Source organism: Herpailurus yagouaroundi, unplaced genomic scaffold (assembly GCF_014898765.1).
Source record: "Herpailurus yagouaroundi ecotype Mexico unplaced genomic scaffold, PumYag 160, whole genome shotgun sequence".
Classification (NCBI taxonomy): domain Eukaryota; kingdom Metazoa; phylum Chordata; class Mammalia; order Carnivora; family Felidae; genus Herpailurus; species Herpailurus yagouaroundi.
Genome location: NW_024412401.1, coordinates 34,835,512 through 34,858,254, shown reverse-complemented (window position 1 = coordinate 34,858,254; position 22,743 = coordinate 34,835,512). Strand labels below are relative to the sequence as shown.

At 39.9% G+C, this 22,743-nt stretch overlaps 1 protein-coding gene and 1 long non-coding RNA gene across 4 annotated transcripts in view; one reads left to right on the top strand and one right to left on the bottom strand.

Moving 5' to 3' along the window:
- LOC121034827 (uncharacterized) overlaps positions 1–22,743 on the top strand; it is a 96,120-nt gene that overhangs the window by 52,052 nt on the left and 21,325 nt on the right. The window contains exon 2 of the long non-coding RNA XR_005792636.1: positions 3,113–3,193. This is a non-coding gene — a long non-coding RNA (uncharacterized LOC121034827). The remainder of the gene's footprint in view (positions 1–3,112; positions 3,194–22,743) is intronic.
- Positions 1–22,743, bottom strand: part of MUSK (muscle associated receptor tyrosine kinase) — a 93,355-nt gene that overhangs the window by 57,366 nt on the left and 13,246 nt on the right. For all 3 annotated transcript variants that reach the window (XM_040481948.1, XM_040481946.1, XM_040481947.1), the window contains exons 3-5: positions 19,178–19,329; positions 14,217–14,344; positions 12,815–12,956 (exon numbers count right to left, since the gene is read on the bottom strand). In XM_040481948.1, the coding sequence (XP_040337882.1) occupies positions 12,815–12,956; positions 14,217–14,344; positions 19,178–19,329 (422 nt within the window). The remainder of the gene's footprint in view (positions 1–12,814; positions 12,957–14,216; positions 14,345–19,177; positions 19,330–22,743) is intronic.

The following is a 22,743-nucleotide window of genomic DNA, read 5'->3' as shown; positions in this document are numbered from 1 at the left end:
AGCATGTCTTTATCTCCATTTCCTTAGGAATAGCCTCATTGCATGAAATACAGTAGGCACTCAACAAATGAATACATATGAAGCTCATTTTAACTCTTGCCCTCCTAATTATGGATAAGCTAACTTCTTCCTTAAATTTTCACGCTTCGTCTGGAATAAGGACATTCCAAGTAGAAATCCTCAAGTTAATGTTTCTCAGTGTGTGGGTTGTAGACTACCCAGGTGAGGATCATTTGGGAAATGGTTAAAAGACCATAACACAGACTTATCAGATCTGAATCTCTGGGGAATGCACCCTAGAGCTATTCTTTTTAATAAGATTTTCAGATGCTTTTGATGTGCACTGAAGTTTGAGAACCCCTGCCTTGGAGCAGGAGTTTCATTAATCCATCAACTGGGTTTTTTCCATCCCTTTCCAACCGTGGAGGTTTTGAAGTGAATATGATCAATCATATGACAGTGAATTAAATGAAATAACAGCCCATTAGTAGCAGGGAAGAGGAGATTTCTGGTTGGTTTAGTGTAATAGATACTATGACTTAGCTCCAAGTTGGATTCTGAGATACATGCCAGATAGGACAAAAGAACAAAGTAAAAATAAAGTACAGCATTCTCACTACAAGAAGGGAAACAAAAGGCCAATTTCTCAGGAGAGACCGTTTCCCCCCCCATGTGCTGAATTTTTAAAGCAATTTCTCACTTAGGATTGACCTTGAAGCAGTGAGTGATGGAAGGATCGATATTTTCAACAAGATTTTTTTGGCAAACAGCTATTTCTGTAGTGAGTAAAATAGGCAGTAGCTCAAGATGCACGCTAAGGTTGCTTTGACTTTCCTGTTGTGTAGACTATGTTTTTTGTACAGGCTGACTCTAACCAGCCCCTTTCCAGTTTGCCAGTAAGGGCGTGTCTTCACACAGCTTCTTAGAGAAGCTTTCTCCCATCACTTGTCACAGTGGGGCCAAACCAAAGTTATAATCTCTAACAAGTACCAAGCATGCAGGTATAAAGCATTGCTGATTGAGGGTAGATTTATGTGCTTTGGAAACAAGAGGAGCAGTTGGTAATGTTGACATTCTATTTGTGAAATATGAGAAGGCTAACCAGTAATATTCTCTGGGTAGAATGTAAACCATGTAAACAACAGGCAACAATACCAACAACAGCCAATATTTATCAAAGAGTTACCATGCGGACACGGTATATATGCTCTCTTAGTCTACTTGTAAGAACTCTTCACTCTAACTAATGGTGCCCCCATTTCACAAATGAGGACATAGACTTGCAAAGGTTGGGGAAATTGTCACGTAACTAGCAAGAGGCAGAGTCAGGATTAGCACCCAGATCTGTCTGATGCTGAAGCATGTGGGTACTCCAGCATGCTGGTCTGTGAAACATAAACATAGAGAAAGGAAAAACTCAAGAATGGGGCAGTGGAAGATATCCTGGCCTGGGAACCAAGACGTCCAGGCTCCTTGCTAACTTGGGAAAAAGTACTGATTATCTAGTCTCAAGTTTCCTGATCTGCAGAATGAGGGACTGGATTATGACTTCAGGTTTAAAATCTATGATTACTCTTCTGATGGAACCAAAATTAATAAAAATTGCTTCTATTTAAAGAAAGATGTAGGGTTTTGTTTTGTTTCGTTTTTTTTTTGTGTGTGTGCCATTGAATTTGATTGCTTCTACCTCAAAGATAAATATACCACATAGAGTAAAAAGCTGTAACTATCTCCACAAGTGTTTTTAAATCAATGCTTCCATTGTGCAAAAGTTAACATTAGTCCTAGAACTAACACTGAAAACTAGGATCTGAGTGACTGCTCTGTGTGATCTAAATACAACATATAAGGTACAGAGTATTACTGAGCTCATTTTACAGGTGGGGAAACTGAGGCACAAAGAGACTAAGTAACCTTCCTGACATTACACAGGCGGTGAGTGGTAGAGCCAGGATCTGAACCAGGGTCTGAACTCCGGAGTTTACTCCAGACTCTGGAGCCCATGCAGCTTTCTTGAGAATCTAGAGCCCATGTTATCAGCCAAAACATTGAAGTTCACTCCAAAAATCATGCTTGACTAGTTTATCATTCCTGGAGATGAATATACTAATTACAATTTGAAAGTCATATATTTGATTTCTGAAGGAAATAACTGAAGGTAACGTTATTTGAATTCCGTATTGCCGTGGAAGTTCTAATAGCTTTCCATTATATCTTTTCATGATTTGAAACTGTTACATTTTGAAATTAAGGCCAGTGAAGGCATGGCCTTCTCTCTCTGTCTCGCACAGTGTGAGATGAGTCTGTGTTGGATGAATTAATGCATTAAAGGGAAAGAACTTTTTTGTGTATGTATGCTTGAACTTGTGTCTCTCGTTTTAATACCTAAAAAGTGAAAATCAAAGCTCACTCTAATTAGAGTATGCATAATTAGAGTATGCACAGTAACTTTTCATTTGAAATAATATGCTATTCATATTATATTAAACAATTTGATCAACTTAAACAATTTAAGACAAATCTTTGAGTCACATTTTTTTTCCTTCACGCCTGCAGTTAAAGAGGGCCACCTTGTTCTTTAACTTGACATATTATCTGTTCAGTGCTATGATCATTATAGAACCTCTTCTTTCCTTAGAGAATTTCACTGGCAACTCTTCAACTAAAGGACCACTTTACCAGTGTTTCTTGAAAGCACCCAAGAGCTTTTGAGGTGGGAATACAACATAATAGTCCCTCAAGTGGAAATCAGTGGGTAGAACTGTTCTTTTAGAGCATGCACCTTACTAACCATGCAGATTTAATTTTCCCCACGGTCACCCGCGGGGATAGCAAAGGTTTATGCCTTTTTCTCTGGCTCAGTGTTTAGACACACAATGTACTCATGACAGCAAATCAAACCTGTTAGTGGCATCAAGCAAGTAGAACTGATGCCGGGAACAGGGCCACCGCAAATTTTATTAAAACTGCAATCACTGAGAACACAGCACACACGTTGGGATTTAAATACCTCTCTCTGTGGCATTTGTCATATTAAGAGCTGCAGCATAAACAAAGGAAAAAGCAAATCAAATGGTGTGTAAACATTACATGATCGCTTCCACTTTTCCAGGTGCAGTAAGGAAATCTGATGTCTAGGAAAGAAGGCAGACAGAAGTCTAACATTTTGGAAAATCGTGCTGATCTCTTACAGGTACGTCTATTGATATTTGCCTCTGGGACGTCGCATATGTGTGTGTGTGCGCACGTATATGTGTGTAGGTGTGTATATGCATATATACAGATGTGTGTATGTATATATGTATATATATATATATATACATATATACATATATATATAATGTGTGTATATAATAATTTGTTTTTATCTTTTGGGATTCTACTGTTGTCTGATATACTGCATATGTCTGCAAATAATCTTCCAAAAAAAAAAAAAAAAGCCTTTGAAAGACCAAATCAGCCCTAACGATAAAGCCTTAGACTACAGGGAAGCAGACTGACAGCCCTCAAGGGCCCTGACAAGTGATGGAGATTCATTCACCGAGGCCACTTACATTGGCCAGTTGGCTCACCCTCCCTCCTCACTCCCTAAAATGCCTCTCTCCAGTGCTGAGACAGGGTTCTGCTTTCTGAGGCTCCATGCACATGAGGTCTTGTTAAACATTTGGGAAGCCTGCACTAACCCTCTCCCTCAGAGGGTTCTGTTCTTGGTCTTGGTCTGTTTCTCGAGCTCTCATTTGCAGTTTTGGACTGGTGCTAAGCTACCTTTTCCCACTGGCGATTGTGGACGGATAACCCTCCCTTGCTTCCAGCTCCTCTTCTGCCCAGTATTTTCCTTCATGGCTTAAACCTCCAGGGGTAAACAAGGTAATAGTAGAAAATGCAACTGACAGGGAATCCAATACATCCCAACATACATCTATTTTAAATTGAGCCGCAAACATTCTACACTCAACCAGTTTCCCTATGCAAAGCAGAACTTGTCTGAATGTGAAATTCACGGAATGTAATAAAATCCACACTCAGCTCCAAATAAGTAAATCATTTCAAAATAGTTAAGTCAAAGAATGTAAGGGAAATACAAGAAAATGAGATATTTGTACAATTTTAAGTGGATCTCCTCCAGTGATTAGAAACTTCGTAACAGCGACCTCTCTGCTTTAGCTAAAAAACAACCAGAATTACATTATCATATTAAAAGTGTTTAATTTCTGTGGTATAGTGTTTATTAAACACGGTTTTTTGAAGGGAGAGTATCCTTCTGGTTGAAAACAGGAAAGTAAAAATCAGCATCTTCCACTTCAGAGGTCATCTGAAGCCTCCATGATGCAGCCTTTCCTTGAAAATCCCAGCCGTACCATCCAAATCATCCTATTCATTGCCACATCCCTATGCCACTGTGAGTCTATCTTCCTGGCCTTTAGGGTACTTGGGAGAAAACTGTTTCAGTGAAGGTACAGGAGAGAAACAGTATGGATCATCCTTTGGATACATACATACCTAAAGTAGAACATGGAACAGGTTAGACTGCCTCTTGACTTAGAAAATAATTCCTTCGACTTAGAAAGTAATTCCTTCTATAGGGCACTGAGAAATCACTTTGTCTCTGTCTCCAGCCTAACAAAACTAATATGCAGCAAACATAATTGTGGTTGGTGGGGAGACCACATGAAATGATGCCACTGAAAATGATGCTTTCACCTCTGTGAGGAGCTGATTGAAAGAAACGATCTCAAGCAGAAAGAATATTACTAGTTAACCATGAGGAAATCTTTACGAGCCAATACAATTGACTTATTTCTGTTTTATCATTAAATATTCTCATATTTGGAGACAGCTAAGGAAAGATCTCAGCTTCACGGCAGAAACCGCAAACCAAATGTGATTGCCTTTAAGACCAATAAGATAAATCTGAATTTCAGAGATATTAAAATGCACAACAAAGAAAATAAATACTGGCCAACGATGATTGTAAGAAACCGAGATTCACCCCAGATACGGTAAATATTTAAAATGAACATCTTAGAATCCGTGAAATATGATACGGAGATTTCTCTGGCCCTCATTACCTGTCCTAAAGGCCACTGTCACAGAGGTACATGAGACAGGGGTTAAGCCTTTCTAAGAAAGAGCCTCCACAGCTGCGAGATTGACAACTCTTTGCTACATTTCAAGTGCCAACGGAATTTGGGAAATCACAGATACTTCCCACCAATCTTAAAGCAGTATATCTGGATAGTTCTCACCTAGCGTAGTCCTTCACTTTTCCATGGGACCTTACCTTTGTTTATTTTATGAGTCAGTTAACACCCAAACGTTTGTAGGAAATACTCATTGAGAAATCAGAACCCGGGGCGCCTGGGTGGCGCAGTCGGTTAAGCGTCCCGACTTCAGCCAGGTCACGATCTCGCGGTCCGTGAGTTCGAGCCCCGCGTCGGGCTCTGGGCTGATGGCTCAGAGCCTGGAGCCTGTTTCCGATTCTGTGTCTCCCTCTCTCTCTCTGCCCCTCCCCTGTTCATGCTCTGTCTCTCTCTGTCCCAAAAATAAATAAACGTTGAAAAAAAAAAAAAAAAAGAAAGAGAAATCAGAACCCAAGTTGGATTTTATTGTTCGATCCACCAAGCACTAAGGGATCGTAAATTCCGGGTCTGCTCATAGTAAGAAAGAAGAATCAGTGGGGCGGAGGGGGGGGGGGGCGGAATCCACCGGCAGGTGCTATTCTCTCAACCCTTTCTCTTCCCACTCCGTCCAGGTGGCTCCCTTACTTCCTCTTGCAGGTCTCAAACTTACTGTCTTTATGGATGGATTCCTTCCCCAAGGAAATGGCATACTTTGTGTTCTGTTCATCAGGACCTCCCCCTCAACCCCAGAGCCTCAGCCAATAGCCAATGTTGTGAATATCTAATCAACATAGGAATCAAAAACTTTTGTTTTTGATTCTAGTTTGAATCTAGAACTTTTGTTCTAGAACAGAATGGAGCAAGAGAACTGCAAAAGTAGTATGTCAAATCACTGAACAGAAAGGTTGATGCCATTTTTATCAAAATAGTGTGATGTTTTGAGGAAATCATCTCTTCAAAAGCGTAAGTACATGTATGGATTCTTCCTAATTATGAAGGTCTCTTTGTAAAAATCCAAAAAGTATAGCACTGTATAAAGTATATGATAGATGTTAACCTCCTATGTAATTCTACATGCAGAGATGATGGCTATTAACAGCTTGGTTATCCACTCTAATATAGAATATATAAAACATACTGTTCTGTAACTTTTTCACTTATGAACACATTAGTATTTCTAATGAGTTAGTGTTTCTAAGGACAACAGTACCTTGCACATAATAAGCGCTATATAGGTACTTAATGAATAATAAAAAACAGCAAATAATTATATAGTATTTGCTGTGTGCCTGTATTAATTCATGTAATCGTTGCAGCAACCTCAGAGGTAGGTGTTAGGCTTTTTACCCCTCTTTTAGAGGCGAGAAAACTGAAGGTCAGAGATGGAATACCCAAGTTACATGCATGGTGGTAATTGTAGAAGTTAATGCGTACAGATCGATCTCATTCTTCTTAATGGCTGCATGGGACTTTATCACATATTTTATCAGTCTCCTATTGATGCAAATTTAAATTCCTTACATATTTTTGCTGTTATAAAAAACTTTGTGATAATCTTTAACATACACTTGTGCAAATAATTGCTTTAGATAAATTATCCGAAGTTAAATTATTGAGACAAATGTATACATATCTTAAAGTTTGATTTTTATAAGAAGCAAACAAAAAGATCTCCACTAGATGATACCAAATAATGTTTCCTCACACCCTCTTTATTGCTTTCATCCTAATTGTCTTTTATAAGTAATCTGGTTTTTTGCTTCGATAGTTTAAGATCACCTCTTTTTGTTTGATGTTTATTATGATGCATCTGGGGGTGAAACTATTTACATACGTGTTCTTTGTTTTTACTGATTGGGACTCCATGTGCTTCTTGTACTTGAAGATTTATGTCTTTCATTAATTTTGGCAATTTCTCGGTCATTATGCTTTTGGGTATAGCCTCTCTTATATGTTCTCTTTTCTCTCTTTCTGTAATGCATATCCCTAATTCTTTCTTTAATTCTGTTTTATCTTTTCCATTTCTCTGCACTGAATTCCAAGTTCTGAAGAGATGACTTCTAATGTGTACATTATCTCCTTATCTCTAGCATACTGTTACTCATCCACTGAATGTTAGTTATAATCCTATTTTTTCATTTGTTAAAATTGTGTAATTCTGCTTTTTTTCTTCTAATGTCTTTTTCGTTCTTTTTCTCCTTTTGTGTCTTAATTCATTTAAACATATTTAATTTTGAGTCTCTATTATATTGTGTTAGCTAAATTTCCTGGGCTTTTGATCCCTTTGTATATTACATCTGCTGACTATCACTTAAGGCCGTTTGTTTTCAGTGGGTGCTATAATTTTGCCTTGTGAACTCCTCCTCAGTATGGCTTTCAGTATGAAAATCCTGTGTAACCTGGGTCAGGTATTTTTTTAAGCTTTTTGGTTATTAACTTTTTTTGGCCTGGAATCAATTTTTATGTTAATTTCTCTAGCTGTGGAACCCCAGTCTCTGCTGGCAGTATGAATTCACTATCAGACCTACGTGAGATATAGTCCTGAGCACTGAATACAGATTGATTCATTTAAAAATGTGGTGGTTTGGGGGCCCTGGGTGGCTCAGTTGGTTGAGTGGCCGACTTTGGCTCAGGGCATGATCTCACGGTCCGTGAGTTCGAGCCCTGCGTCGGGCTCTGTGTTGGCAGCTCAGAGCCTGGAGCCTGCTTTGGATTCTGTGTCTCCCTCTCTCTCTGCTCCTGCCCTGCTTGTGCTCTGTCTCTCTCTCTCTGTCTCAAAAATAAATAAACTTTTTTTAAAAAATGAGGTGGTTTTCTCCCTCACACCTGCAGTGCAGAGACAGACAAGCCTCTTCATTGTCTTTCTGTCATCAAATAGAATTTTTCTGATCCATCTTTTTACTTGTGTGATTCTAACTTTTATAGAAGGTTCCCAGTGCTAACCTCCACTTTCCAGGGGCCCAAGACCTTGTCTCCTGTTCCTTTAAGAGTCTTAAAATCAATATTCTAAGTTGTAGATATGGGCATCTGTGTCATTACCTCCAGGACGATGCAGAACCAGCTCATGAGCTTAATGCTGTGTTTTTTCTATTCCTATTCATTCCTGGCCTTTGGACATTTAATTTTATTCTTGTGGATTGTATGACTAACCCAGCATTTCTGGGTGTTCATAGTAGGAAGATGTTTATGTTATCCTGTCTGTCATATTGCTGGCGCTGTAAGTGTCTAATGCTAGATTTGTATTTTTGGTACACAAAGATAATTCGTTGCTGTAACCATTCTCTTGCAATAATTCCCAAATCCTTTGCCCTGTTGTCCTCCCTGGCAAACTCCACAATGGTATCTTGCCTTTGGATGTGCCATATTCTCCTTTTTCTAAACTTCTGCTTTTTCTGCCACTCCACATTCACAGTCGCATTCTTTGCTAAAACTTTCATGTTACCTAGGAGTCCTAGTTCCCCTTGTGAGTCATCTCTCTCATACCCCACAGCTATTTTAAAATCTTTCCACTCTCCTCAGCCCTCCACCCCCCTTTACAGAAGTATTTTCAGCAGATAAACTTACTTTCTACTTCCTACAGGAAATAGAAACCAACAGAGCTTTCTCATATTCCATCCACCAAACCCATTAACTCGTTTATACTGGAATACACCCCTTTCTCCTTCCTATTACAAGGAAGGAAGTTCCTTCTTCCTAAGTGTGGTGATCATATAATTTATTATTGAAGCCTGGATACTTTTGAAAGTAAAAGGAGGACCCTATTAATAATTATGCCAGGACAACAGGTGTGAACCAGAACTGTCCTGGGCAAACTGGGACAAGTGGTCACCCTCTGTCTACGGTTTGTCACTCTGCGTGTCCCCTGAATGTGCCGTTTTTGCCTTCTCAAGCACCACATTCCCTTGAATATTCCCCCTCTCTCCTTTATGTTCAAATGTCCTTTTCTCGGAGGCTCTTCTCATTCATATTTTAACATTTTCAGTATTTTTTAATATTTTAATCTTTTTAAAAAAGAAAGCTTGTGGGGCGCCTGGGTGGCTCAGTTGGTTAAGCGCCAACTTTGGCTCAGGTCATGATCTCGCGGTTCGTGAGTTCGAGCCCCGCATCGAGCTCTGTGCTGACAGCTCAGAGGCTCGAGCCCAATTCAGATTCTGTGTCTCCCTCTCTCTCTGCTCCTTCCCCACTTGTGCTCTGTCTCTCTCTCTGTCTCTCAAAAATAAGTAAACATTAAAAAAAATTTTAAAGAGAAATCTTGCCAAGCAACATTACCTGTAAACCATATATACCTCTAGCTCCTGCTCACCTTTTTGCCTTTTCTCTTTTCTCTGCCAAGTTTATTGAAAAATTTGTTGACCCCCACTGTCTCTTTTTTTCAGTTCCCATTCTCCATCATTTACAGAACTTTGGCTTTTTCTCTCGCCCCTGTTCTGACTCTGCTCTTGGCAACGTCACATGTGGTTATCTGTTCTCTGATAGAACAGACGGTATTCAGCATTAATCAATCTCTTAGACACGTCTGTGAGTTAGTTGTCCTCTCTTTTTCTCGGTTTCGTAGAACGGCACAATGATAGGACCTTCCTCACCGACTCTTAGTGAGGATTAAATAAAGCGATCCACGTAAGCATCTAGCATTTTAAAATGTTAGCCTTCCCGGGGCGCCTGGGTGGCTCAGTCGGTTGAGCGTCCGACTTCACCTCAGGTCACGATCTCGCGGTCTGTGAGTTCGAGCCCCGCGTCGGGCTCTGGGCTGATGGCTCAGAGCCTGGAGCCTGCTTCTGATTCTGTGTCTCCCTCTCTCTCTGCCCCTCCCCTGTTCATGCTCTGTCTCTCCCTGTCTCAAAAATAAATAAACATTTTAAAAAAAATAAAAAAAGATAAGATGTTAGCCTTCCCGTTGCTCACCTTTTGGAAAGACGTCCATGTTCGGCTGTGCATGAGTGAGATGGTTTCATTAGTAAATTTGTATGTCACTGTTTGAACCTTTTAAGATAGGACAGAAATGTGGGATTTCTTCATGTTGCCATCCCAGGCATCCAGCAGACTGAGAATGGTAATCTGGAAAGGGAGCTTTACTTTTGGGTTGAAGGGTGTTTGATGTTTGTTATGGCAGCTAAGGTTTAGTGAGCATGCTCCGCCAAGCCCATAATTGGTATGCTCCTCATTAGAAGCGGGCAGCATCGAGTGACATCGTGGACTTCTCATTTTAATTTGGTCGAACGAATTTGCAGAGGTACTGACACAGTACATAACGAATGTTCATCTGCCTCACCGGCTATGGCCTGGCTTTATCTTCAATTCTACTATTGCCTAGTTAGTAGGCATTTGCAGACACTTTTGGGGTTGGGCCAGTTGCGTTTCAGTTGGTTTTTCACCTGTTCTGAATTGTAGGTTAAATTGGCCTTTCCTTTAAATAGATCACGTCTGCATTATATCTTGTGGAAATGCCTGAACTGTTTCTTGAAGTGGAAGCCAACCTTTCGAGCTTCAAGAGAAGCTACACAGATTTGTTACAATTTTTATGTTCTGATAGTAATAATTATAATTGATGCCATTTATTGAATGCTTATTATGTACCAGCAACCGTGCTAAGCATGCCACGAATTTTCACATATATTAGCTGCTTTAATAGGGACTCAAATGGAATAAAAATAGATATGTGCTAAAACGATCATCTTACTGTTAGAGCGACTTTAAATGATATCATGAGCTCTCAATACTAGCAAGTTTAATAGAAACCTCTCTGTCTATTAACTGTTAAGGCGATGAGCATGACCACTTAAATGTTAAGAAGAAAGAAGGTAGTATTTAGTTCTACTGATAGGTGTGATGCAAAATTAAGTGACAAGGCAAGGCCAAACTATGTAACGGACTCCAACTAATTGTGATTGTGTTAATTTTCCCTAGGTCACTGCTAAAGCAAACAATTTCAATATCTATGAAGACAGGGACCTAAACTATCAGAATTCTATGTTATAATACAAAGGGCTTATATTTAATGTCTTAAAGAGGAAAATCTTTATGATATTATATACAAATGGATAGCATTCATTCTGTGTCATTCCACATACAGTTCAAGGAAATACTGAATCCAGGCAGATAGTCAATGTGTCTGAATGTAGGTATGTTTATTTTTCACTGAATAAGTCACATCAACTGGTTATAGCATACTGAGCTTTAAATACCATTGCTAATGCAGAAGACACTAAATTATAGCAACTATGCCGAGAATACATCTTTTTTACGTCTGACAGTCACTATTCCTATCATCCTCATTCTTTTCTTTTTTTTTTTTTTTAATTTTTTTTTCCAACGTTTATTTATTTTTGGGACAGAGAGACAGAGCATGAACGGGGGAGGGGCAGAGAGAGAGGGAGACACAGAATCGGAAACAGGCTCCAGGCTCTGAGCCATCAGCCCAGAGCCTGACGTGGGGCTCGAACTCACAGACCGCGAGATCGTGACCTGGCTGAAGTCGGACGCTTAACCGACTGCGCCACCCAGGCGCCCCCTCATTCTTTTCTATGAGAAGTTAATAGAAATTCTATGAGCAATTGATGCAGTGACATAATAAACATGTCACCTCAACTGGAAGCAAGTGTGGGAAATAAGATTATTAATGCTGTGAGAGAATGGCCTAGCTAGGAAATAAAAATAGTCTAAAAGCTAATAGAAAAGTGTATGATGGAGAAGGAAGAGACGTGAGCTTAAATGAGTAGGAAGAAATCAAAGTAAGCCATGGGGAGCTCTCAGAGTCTGTCCCCATTGAGCTATAATTTGGGCTAGTGTGTGACAGTCCAAACACTTTATCAATCACATTAGAGAAAAGCAGAAAAATAGGTGATGATTCTTACAGTCAACATTTACTGAGTGTTTACAAAAGGCCAGGCACTCTGCTAGATACTGTCAACACCTTATCGCACTGACAACTCCTAACAACCCCACTTTACAGATGAGAAAAGTAGGAGGGGTTCTGTAGCATAGAACAGGAGGAGCTGGGGAGAGTTTTGTATTTGTTTTGTTTACCTAGCACAGGCATGCCGGTAGTTTCTATTTGTAAGCAAAATGTGATGCAGTTTTGGTGGGTAGAGCACCAAGTCCTATCTGCATTATGATTTCTCAGTGACGACCTTGCCAACCAGCTGCTGAATTGGTTGACTTTAAAAGAACATTTTAAAAAATTGAAACTAGTTTGACAAGGTGACTTCATAGGGCTAGGAACATTTTTAGTCAGACATTTGGAGTCAGTATTGTATTCTTTTTCAACCCTTTGTGATAGAATACAATCTGAAGTTACTTATTTTCTTTTGATGTTTTAAAAAGTCATGTCTCTGGGCTGAAAGAGATAAAAGGAGGCTTTTCAAATTCATAAGCCAGGGAGAATTGTCCAAGCCAGACCGAAGTTCTGAACTGGTGTTCTAGTGTTTTAGTATCTTAGTGAATTTAGTCTGGTTTTGTTAAAAATTACCAGTGACTGTGGGCTGTAGATGGGATATGACCTATTATACTGGTGAACACTTCGTTCTCTTTTCAGTTTTTTCTTTCCATAGTTTTGAACTTAAGGTGTCGGATGAGGAACAGTGGAGGGGACTGGTCTAGCCACATCTCTGCCTTTGCAAGCTAACAGTCCAGCCGTCAGAGTAGAATGGGCGGGTCCCTCGAACAGCACCAGAATGGGAAGGAATGCAACTCCTTACCCTCAACTTCCAGCTTCACCAATTTGGAATATGCCGTCCCGAGGCTGTTTTTTGCCACACACCGATAATGTCCTGCATCTTCCTTTTGCACATTATGAATCCTTAAACTCCCAGATTCAAGAACTGCAATGCGGGAATTCTCCTGCCAGGGATAGGGACATGAATTTTAAAACATCCATGGCTTTATCAAGGATACATGTGCCTCATTTCATCAGGTCATTATCATCGCTGCTAGCATCAAAAGCATCATTTGAACATTTGGCATTTATTTTGTATAACATACTGTATTAAATGAGACAGTATAAGGTTACCTAAACGGAGTTTAACAATGGTTCTATAATATATAGTTTATTTTCATTGTCCTTCATCATATGAGGACAGTAGGCTTACTTGATTTCCTGAAAGTTACACCCAAGTCTCTTTGATTCAAAACACTCTATGTGGCATCTTTAGGAAAATACACGTTTTTTGAAAGTTGGGAAATTCTACAAATAATAAAAAAAGATGGTCTTGGAAGTTAAAATACCACATTTACCTTTGGGGACTCTAAATTCAGTCTCATACGAAAATTCCTACTTTTTTATTGTAGGAAACCCACTGATATTTATAAGAAAAGGAAAGTCAGAAAATTACCTAGGTCACCTTAAACAGTTTCACGTTATTTGTCTTATGTCTGGCGAAACCAAGCTAACTGATTTTATACTTCATTCCAGTTGATGGACGCATGTCAACACCTGTGTATTCTGTGTGGCATATTCTGAGCAGAGTAGGATGAAAAACCTCACTGCGTTCACAGTTAGTAGGTGACAGTAATGACACAGTGTCATGATTTCCCAGTAAACGTAGGTATGAGATTCCAAAGTGGTGCAAAACGAGCATGTAAGCACTAGGTTTTTAATCTGACTGCTGTGTGACCGAGGAATTTGTCAGGGTGTTAGTTCACTGGTCTTGAGTGTTGCTGTTCTAACTCCACTCCGGAGGTTCTCCCGTCCATGCTTCCAAACCTCCTTTCTCTCTCTCCTCCCAGAAGCTGTTTGTCGGGTCTAAAACCTGGATTTTAGTTGCACCTTTTTTGTCACCTGTGTCTCAAAGATTCAATGTTAAAACCTGCGTGAGCCAACCACCCCACCAGCCAACAAAACCCACTCCCGTTGCTTTTGCTTGGCCTCCTTTTTCATCCCTCAAAAGAACCGTTGGTTCCTGTCTCTTTTTTCCCCTAGCCACCCCCAACTGGAATGCCTTATAGTTTGTGTGTATGGGAACAGGGATATTTACGTGTGGTTGAAATGTTGTCAAAGGGGAAATTTTATACTAGAAATTTGGACTCACGTAACTGAGTTTGCAAAAAATTGCCCTACTTGAAAATATGTTGTATAGACACGTTTTCGTAATGAGGACTTACCCTGAGAGCACTGTCCCCCTTAATCCATGACACTGATGGTTTGGGATTGCCCATTGTAGTACATGGTAGAACTGCTTTTAGTCCTTCTATGATTTTTACATTTATGGGAGGACGAGTTATTTTCGGTTCTAAAGGGAAATAAAAATTCAAAATTAAAGATGCAATATGGCTACATTAAGCTTTCTCTTTTCTATTTAGTTTTAAATATCCACTCTAAGAATAATTGATTACATTATAGAATTTATCAAATGCTGAGGGGTTTTTAGCAGGTATCGACAGAAAGCATTTTTCAAAGTTTAGGTTATGTCTGTTTTATTAATATCTTATTTGCAAAACACAAACTCATGAAACATATTAGGAGTTTGAGGTCATAGTGTTCTTCACTTGAAAGGATAGTTAATAAAAAGTTGACTAAGTATACTGTCACCATAACAATCCGACGTTATTTAATTCATACCAACAGACATGGAAACATTTGAAGAGACATTTTTGATCTATTTTTCATGTCCTTCTCAGTTATGACCTACTTTCCCTGTAGTTTCATCTTACTTTGACCTTTAAATTTCGTGATTAAAAATTAGTTACATTTATCCTCTAGAAAGTAAAGCAGATGTTATTTATATTAGTAATTGGAGAAATCCTGTCATAGAATTTAGGGTAACTGTAGTCTGCAAGGCAAATTTTTGTAAGTTACTGTGCTGTGAAAGACTCTTAAATCCATTCTTTCAGAAGAAATAGATTATGCCAGCCTCTGTTTATTCTCCAGTAGTAAGATTTCAGAAGTTATTAAATCTAATGTGTAGAAGAATTTACAAAATCAGGATGCCTGTTCTTTTACTACTTGAAGGATTCATATAGAATGAAAACTACACTTATTTCCTTACTAGTCTCATGTTACAGTTATAAAACAGAGGACTGTCTTTGCAGGAGGAACTACTGAGAAATGGATGCATTCTATTTCTTTTAGGTCATGTGCTGTAATCAGTGTGCTACTTTGACAGAAGAGCATGGAATAAGGACTTTTTTCCTTCTACTTTAATTGTGCGTGTGGGGGTTGATGGGAGTTGGAAGTGATATTTGCAAAGACTTCATGGTCTACTGATGTCTAATCTAGGCATTTAGTGCCATTTCGAATTGGTATGATCTTGCATTGTGACAAACAAAATACAAGACAGGCTTTAAGCATGTTATAGGAAAATATCAACGTTGTCACTTTGCCTGCTATTTAAAGCACACAACTCTCCTAATCAGCAACAGTGAACCCTTGCATTTAGATGATGGTGAGGCACCTCAGTTGTGAGTGGGGTTGTCACACAGCTGCTGGAAAAAGCTTAGCTTAAAAGTTGATATTCCTATGACATAGTCAAAGAGAGTGTTTTCCATTCCTTCCACTGGTTTCCTTGAAGATCCCTATGGCAAATGTCTTAAGCAGATAACCTCTGTTTAAAGCAGTTAACTCCTATCTTCTCAGTGAAATAGATATCTTGGTCATGTGTTGGGTGAGAAGTGAGAAGAACCCTTTTGGGAAGTTGAACATAAAGTGCACTGGGAATGAGGTGAGCACTGATGTTGAGTCATGGATTCCCCACTGTAAGGGAACACTCTTCAGGTGAAACCATGAACAGTGACTAATATGGGCTGGTCATCTGGCTACAGCGGGATGCTGGAACTTCATGCTGTGCCAGCATGGAACCATTTTCTGATGGGTGACAAGGAATTTGGGAGAGGGAGCTCCTGGGAGTGATCCTTGGATAGCTGGAGTAGTGATGGGACTGGGGGTCTTAGGCATCTCAGGAAGAAGCTCTGTACCAAGTGGTGTGGGAGCATTCTAAAATGGTAGCACCTGGGATGGCCATACCACCGTATACCCACATGACTGGATGAGCTTTCTTAAAGAAGATAAAAAGAGGAGATTTGGGATAGGACCGAAGTAAAGAACATTTAGTGTCAGAGAGAATATGAGAAACTCTCAAAGAAAAGGTAGCAATGAAATACTTAAATGTGCTCTGTCTTTAGAATCAAGCCTTCATTATGTTGCAAAGGAGAACTTTCCAGTTTCCTCACTTGATTTCCTCAAGTAAGGAATGCCTTCTTATGGGCACATCCCTACCCACTTACAGAAGAACCCCCAGACCAGCTTCCCCACAATGTCCCACTAGCCCTACTACATTCCTATTCTGATGAATCTAGGATTTCATTTATAAGTCTGACCAAACATAAAAGATTAATAGAGGTTTGAGAAAAAAAAAAAAAAAAACATGAACGTAGAAGCAAAGAACTGAAAGAAAATAAAAACTTATGAAGAAAACAGAAATAAAGTAAGGAAAAGAAGACAGAATTTTTTGAGGGAGAGAGAGAGAGAGAGAGAGAGAAAAGCTGGGCTTACCCAATGGTAAGAAAAGGTTTGAGCTCACCTGATGCGGGGCTCATGATCACCTGATGTGGGACTTGAACTCACGAACCATGAGAACATGACTTGAACCCAAGTTAGATGCTTAACCAACTGAGCCACCCAGGTGCCCCAGGAAAAGAGGAATTTTTTCTTTAAATGCATTAGTGTTATCCTTACAGAGAGGAACAAATATTGCATCATGTAACACGTAGAGTTTGCTATGAGGAAAAAAAGGAGCAGAAAAATAATTCCTAGAAATTAAAAACATGGGTTTTTAAGATCAAAAGTACTCAGTGTAAGTGTAGAATAGTAGAATGGTCATATTGAAGACTGAGTTCATGATATAGAAGGAAAAGTTAAAATAAATCTCCAATAAGGTAGAATATCAAGATAGATATGTAGAAAGTATGAGGAGAAAAAAATGGGGTCACGAAAAATGGAAAAAAAAGATCTAATATGTACTAATTAAAAATTTAAGGGGCACCTGAGGGTGGCTCCGTCGGTTGAGTGTCCGACTTCGGCTCAGGTCATGATCTCACAGCTTGTGAGTTCGAGCCCCGCGTCCGGCTCTGTGCTGACAGCTCGGAGCCTGGAGCCTGCTTCAGATTCTGTGTCTTCCTCTCTCTCTGCCCCTAACCCACTCACATTCTGTCTCTGTCTCTCTCAAAAATAAATAAACATTAAAAAAAATAAAATAAATAAAAAATAAAAATTTAAGAATGAGATAAAGTAAAGAGGAAGAAAAATTAAAATATATACCTCATTTTGAAAAACAACAACAAATCCTTATTTTTTGGATTCAGAAGGCCTACCTAAAACTCAGTAGGAATAGTAAGAGAATACATTTAACATATTCCTATGAATGTGAAAATCTTATGAATTCTAGAAATAAAGAGAAAACAGTAATATTTTTAAGAGAGATAAACATTAGATTTACCTTTAGGAATAAGAAAAAGCCTTCTCAGCTGCAGCATGGCGTGTCATATGATAGTGAATAATTGTTTAATAAAAGCTGAGGGAAAAGCCTTTTGAAATTCTTGTCTGTACCTGGACAAGTTTTTATCCCGGAGCAAAGGCAGAGAGACTTTCAGCGATTCAAAGAATCAGAAAACGTATGCTCAGATTATATATGATCACATGCTCACACTTTGAAAAGAAGCAGCGAACTCAACAAAAACAATGACAACACAGTAGAAAGAAGATATGAGAAATAGTGATGCTAATCAGGAATCACAGCAAAACTTGCAGTAAAGTTTCTGAGTGGAACTGGACCCTGCTGATTCGTATGTGCCAGTATGGCTGTTTTGTGATTTTTGCCCTCAGCAGCGTGATGTCAGAGAGAAGAAAATAAAAGTTACATTATTACAGGGTAGATGATTTGCAAGCAGCTAGTGCTTCCAGCACAGGAGGTCATGAGGTCTGAGGGTGCTAAGAGTGCTTAAAGATACACCACCAGGTGCAAGAGAAGACTAAAAGAAGAGAGAACTGAGTAAGTCCCCACTGGGAGAAAGGAGGAGAATGTGAACATGCGGTGATGGCTCTGCAGAGGGAATAGGGGAGGGAGAGAGCCTGACTCTGGTTCTTAGCTGAGAAAGAGACAGATGGAGGCACATCATGAGTGTGGGAAAGTGTTTTCTTCTTGGGACAGCGCTGGGAATAGAAGTGTCCGTGTTCTGAGTATGGTATACCGGAGCTTAAGATTTTAAATACGGACCATTTCCTGGGGGTGACAAGGTCATTGATGGGATAGGTTGATAAGAAGTTAAGGCAAATATCACTGGACTTGTAGAGGTCAGGAGCTGTAAGGACAAAGTGGCCAGAGGCTGTTTCATGGTTTGTTAAAAAATCCCTTAGGATGGTGGCAGGAGTAGGGATGGATAGACCGAAAGATATGATAGATAGGAATCAAAGTCTTTGGTAGATATTGGGCGGGGTGGGGGGGTGAGGGGGAGTACCTGGAAATGAGTAGGTGACTTGAATAGAGTTACAGGAGAGAATGGTCAGAATGGCACACGCCCTCATGAGAAGATTTTGCACAGCAATAGAAAGGTGTAATGGCTTAAAAGCAGCAGTGAGAGCTAGGAGATTGACCGCGAGTCCTTGCTAGCCTTGTAGACAGGAAAGGTGGTGAAAAAGTAGCCTCCAGTGAAGCAGAAAGGCCACTCAAGTTTGAAAAGTCACCCAAGAAAATCAAGTTTGAAATAAGGCAAAAGGGTAGAAGTGTCTGCAAAGAAGTTAGAGATAAAAAGCGTGTCTGGTTGTAACGGAACCGGTTCAAGGGAGCAGGCAGAAGATTTTAGATGGAAGTTCCCTGGTGGAAGGAGTCAAGGTGGAGCAAATAGGGAGCTGTGTGCAGGCAAGGAAACGGGAGAGCCTAGAGAACTGAGGGGCTTGCCTGTAGTTGAGGACAGGAATACATGGTCTAGAATTCACTGCCTCAGGGGTGTGATTTGAACTTGAGGTTGGCTGACTGCCGAGCCTCCAAGCTGTGCTGGAGACTGTTTAGTGCCTGCTTCGGAGTGTACCGAGTCAGCTTTAACATCAAGAGCGGAGGCTCTCTCCCACTCACTCATCTTCACTTGCAGAGCCCCGCAGCTCTCCGCAGCACCCCCCACGCCGTTGTTGGCCGTGCAGCAGTAGACGCCATCGTCGCTGTCTTCCACGCTCAGGATGGTGAGGAGCTGCCCGTTCTCGCGAATGCTGTACCGGGTGTCAAAGAGCCTGCAGGTCGCAGACAGAAATGGCAGGTTAGGACCTCCTGTGTGACTTTTTTTTTTCAGGCTGTGATTAACTGATCAGTAGATGACTTGTCAATGGAAGAAGCAGGTTAAAAGCAAAAGGAAACTTGGATGGGTTCTGAATAATAGAATCACCTTTTTTGGTAATATAAAGCTAGCATTACATTCTAAGATTAGAATGCTGTGCTCCAATAGATTGGTCCTGTGCTCTAATGATCAAAGCACCTGAGTCCTTCAAAAATGCTTTCCGGGGCACGTGGGTGGCTTATCCGACTCTTGACTTTGGCTCAGGTCATGATCTCATGACTGTGAGATCAAGCCCCACGACAGGCTCAGCACAGAGCATGGAGCCTGCTTGGGATTCTCTGTCTCTGTCTCTCCCCACCCCCGCCCCCCATGCTCATTCTCTCTTCCTCTCTCTCTACCCCTCCCATGCTCATTCTCTCTCCCTCTCTCCCTCTCTCAAAATTTAAGAAAAAAAAAGTGCCTTCAAAAGGTGATGTCTGTTGATGAGACCAAACATAAAGTTTACTTTATTCAGGAAGGTATATTACTACCAAGGTATATGAGTCTTCTCCCCACAATTACTAGAACGTAACAGCTAGAGAACAAACACACGTACATAAATGTTACCAGTGGGAAGAGATAAATTCTTACAGGAGTAACTAACAATTAGCTGAGTATTCATTTATTATTTGTTGAATGCCTAACAAGTGCCAAGCACAGTTCTACTTCCTTGGAATATAAAAGGAAGCAAAACAGCCTCAAACTGTGAGTGTATGTTTTACATATATTATCTCATTAAATTACATGCTGTTTGTCAAGAAAGGAATTAGCGAAACAGAAAAATTTGAGTGGAAGCATCAACATAGAAGTGGGGTTTTATGACCAAATAAAGATTCTTTATGCAAAATGTATACATGAGGCAGAAAAATGCCCCCCACCTCAATCTAGGTCTTAATCCCCTGAACCTGTGAATATGTTACCTTACATGACAAAAGAGATGTTGCAGATGTCAAGGATCTTAAAATAGAGTATCACAGCTTATCCAGGTGGGCCCAGTGCAATCACAGTGGTCCTTAAAAGATGGTAGCAGGAAGCTGAAGGATGATAGGAGATGTGACAGTTGAGGCAGAGGCCAGAGGGCTGTGATTGCTGGCTTTGAAAGTGGAGGAAGGAGACAAGAAAGGCAGGTAGCCTTCTTGAGGCTGGGGGAAGGTGGGAAATCAGATTCTTCTCCGGTGCCACTAGAAAGAATGCAGCCCTGTCAACCCTTGCTTTTCACCTTGAGAGACTGATTTCAGACTTACGACTCCCAGAACTGTAAGATAATCAACCTATATTGTTTTAAGCCACTAAGTTTGTGACACCTTCGTATAGTAGAAATAGGAAACTAAAATGCAAACAAACAGTGGAAAAGGAAGTGGTTTCTTGATGTTCTAATCTCTACAGGTGCCCACCATCACTTCCTGATACTAAAGGGAATAAAAGCATGTAGTAAATTTTGGTCTCTTGTGACTGAGGATAGTATAATCACTGGGTAGTTCACAAAATAACAATAAATAATTGTGGAAAGCCATGATACTCAGTGTCACATAATGTTGTTTTGCTAGGTTTTTCGTTTTTCGTGGGAAAATACGTACCTTGGAATATTTCACAGATATACTTGTGGACCAAGAGTCCAGCCACTCTGTGAAATAGAAAGTTTCCAAATTTGTAAGCTGTTGCATCAATGTTGCTTAATTTGAGTAAATTGCTTGTGGGTGGTGAGGACGCTCAAGTCTTTATAATTTTTTTTTAATGTTTATTTACTTTTGAGAGAGACAAAGACAGGATGCGAATGGATTAGGGACAGAGAGGGAGACACAGATCCAAAGCAGGATGCGGGCTCCGAGCTGTCAGCACAGAGCCCGATGCAGGGCTCGAACTCACGAGCTGTGAGATCATGACCTGAGCTGAAGTCGACCGCTCAACCGACTGAGCCACCCAGGCGCCCCAAGTCTTTATAATTTTTTTTAAATTTTTTTTTAACGTTGATTTATTTTGGGGACAGAGAGAGACAGAGCATGAATGGGGGAGGGGCAGAGAGAGAGGGAGACACAGAATCGGAAACAGGCTCCAGGCTCTGAGCCATCAGCCCAGAGCCTGACACGGGGCTTGAACTCACGGACCGCGAGATCGTGACCTGAGCTGAAGTCGGACGCTTAACCGACTGAGCCAACCAGGCGCCCCAAGTCTTTATAATTGTTAAAATAGAATTCATTATTCTCAGTTTTTAAGAGTCTCTTATGGTTTGATGGGGGGTGGGAGGGAGGGGAGGGTGGGTGATAGGCATTGAGGAGGGCACCTGTTGGGATGAGCACTGGGTGTTGTATGGAAACCAATTTGACAATAAATTTCATATTTAAAAAAAATAAAAAAATAAAAAAAATAAAATAGAATTAATTAGAACAGTTTTAGATTTACATAAAAATTGAAAAGACAATACTTTCCATATGCCTCTTTCCATCTAGTTTCTCCTGTTGTTAATCAGATTAGTTTGGTACATTTGTTACGATTAATGACCCAATATTGATACTGTTAACTAGTTTATATAAGTCTTAGCTTATTCAGGTTTGTTTCAGTGTTACCTGATGTCTTTGTCTCTTCCATGATCTCATCCAGGACCCTACATTACATTTATTTGTCATATCTCCTTAGGCTCCTTTTGGCTGTCACAGTTTCTAAGACTTTCCTTGGTTTTTGATGACCTTGACAGTTTTGAGGAGTACGTGTAAAGTATTTTGTAGGATGCCCCTCTACTGGAGTTTGCCTTATATTTTTATTATGATAAAATTTGGTTTGTGGCTTTGGGAGAGGAAGATCACAAAAGTAGAGGGCCATTTCATCCCATAAAAAACAAGGGTGCATGCTATCAATATGATTTCTCACTATCGATATTGACCTTTATCACCTGGCAAAGTAGTGCTTGTCAGGTTTCTTTGGTAAAGCTATTCATTATTCCTAAAAGGGCACACAAATATATTTTCAAAATGTAATTTCTTCTTATTTCACAGATCCTTTGACTAACAGCTAACTATTCAAACCTGTAACTCCATTTATTTCTTATTTATTTGTAACATTTTTGCCTTATAATAAAGGGAAGATTCCAGTTTATTAAGTGACTTTATTCATAGCATTCTTATAATGTTGATTTTCTTTGTGTAATTAAAAAAACTCTTCCATTGTCCATTTCTTCATCTCCTTATAATATTGAGAAAGAAACATCTGAGAGGATCGTAAGGCTGTCTTTTTCAAAGCTATTTAATGATATAGGCATCGCACTTCCTTCCCAGGCATGGTAGAGGGCCATAGTGGAGAGAATAATCTTTGATCATTGACCTTTGCCTGTCCAGCA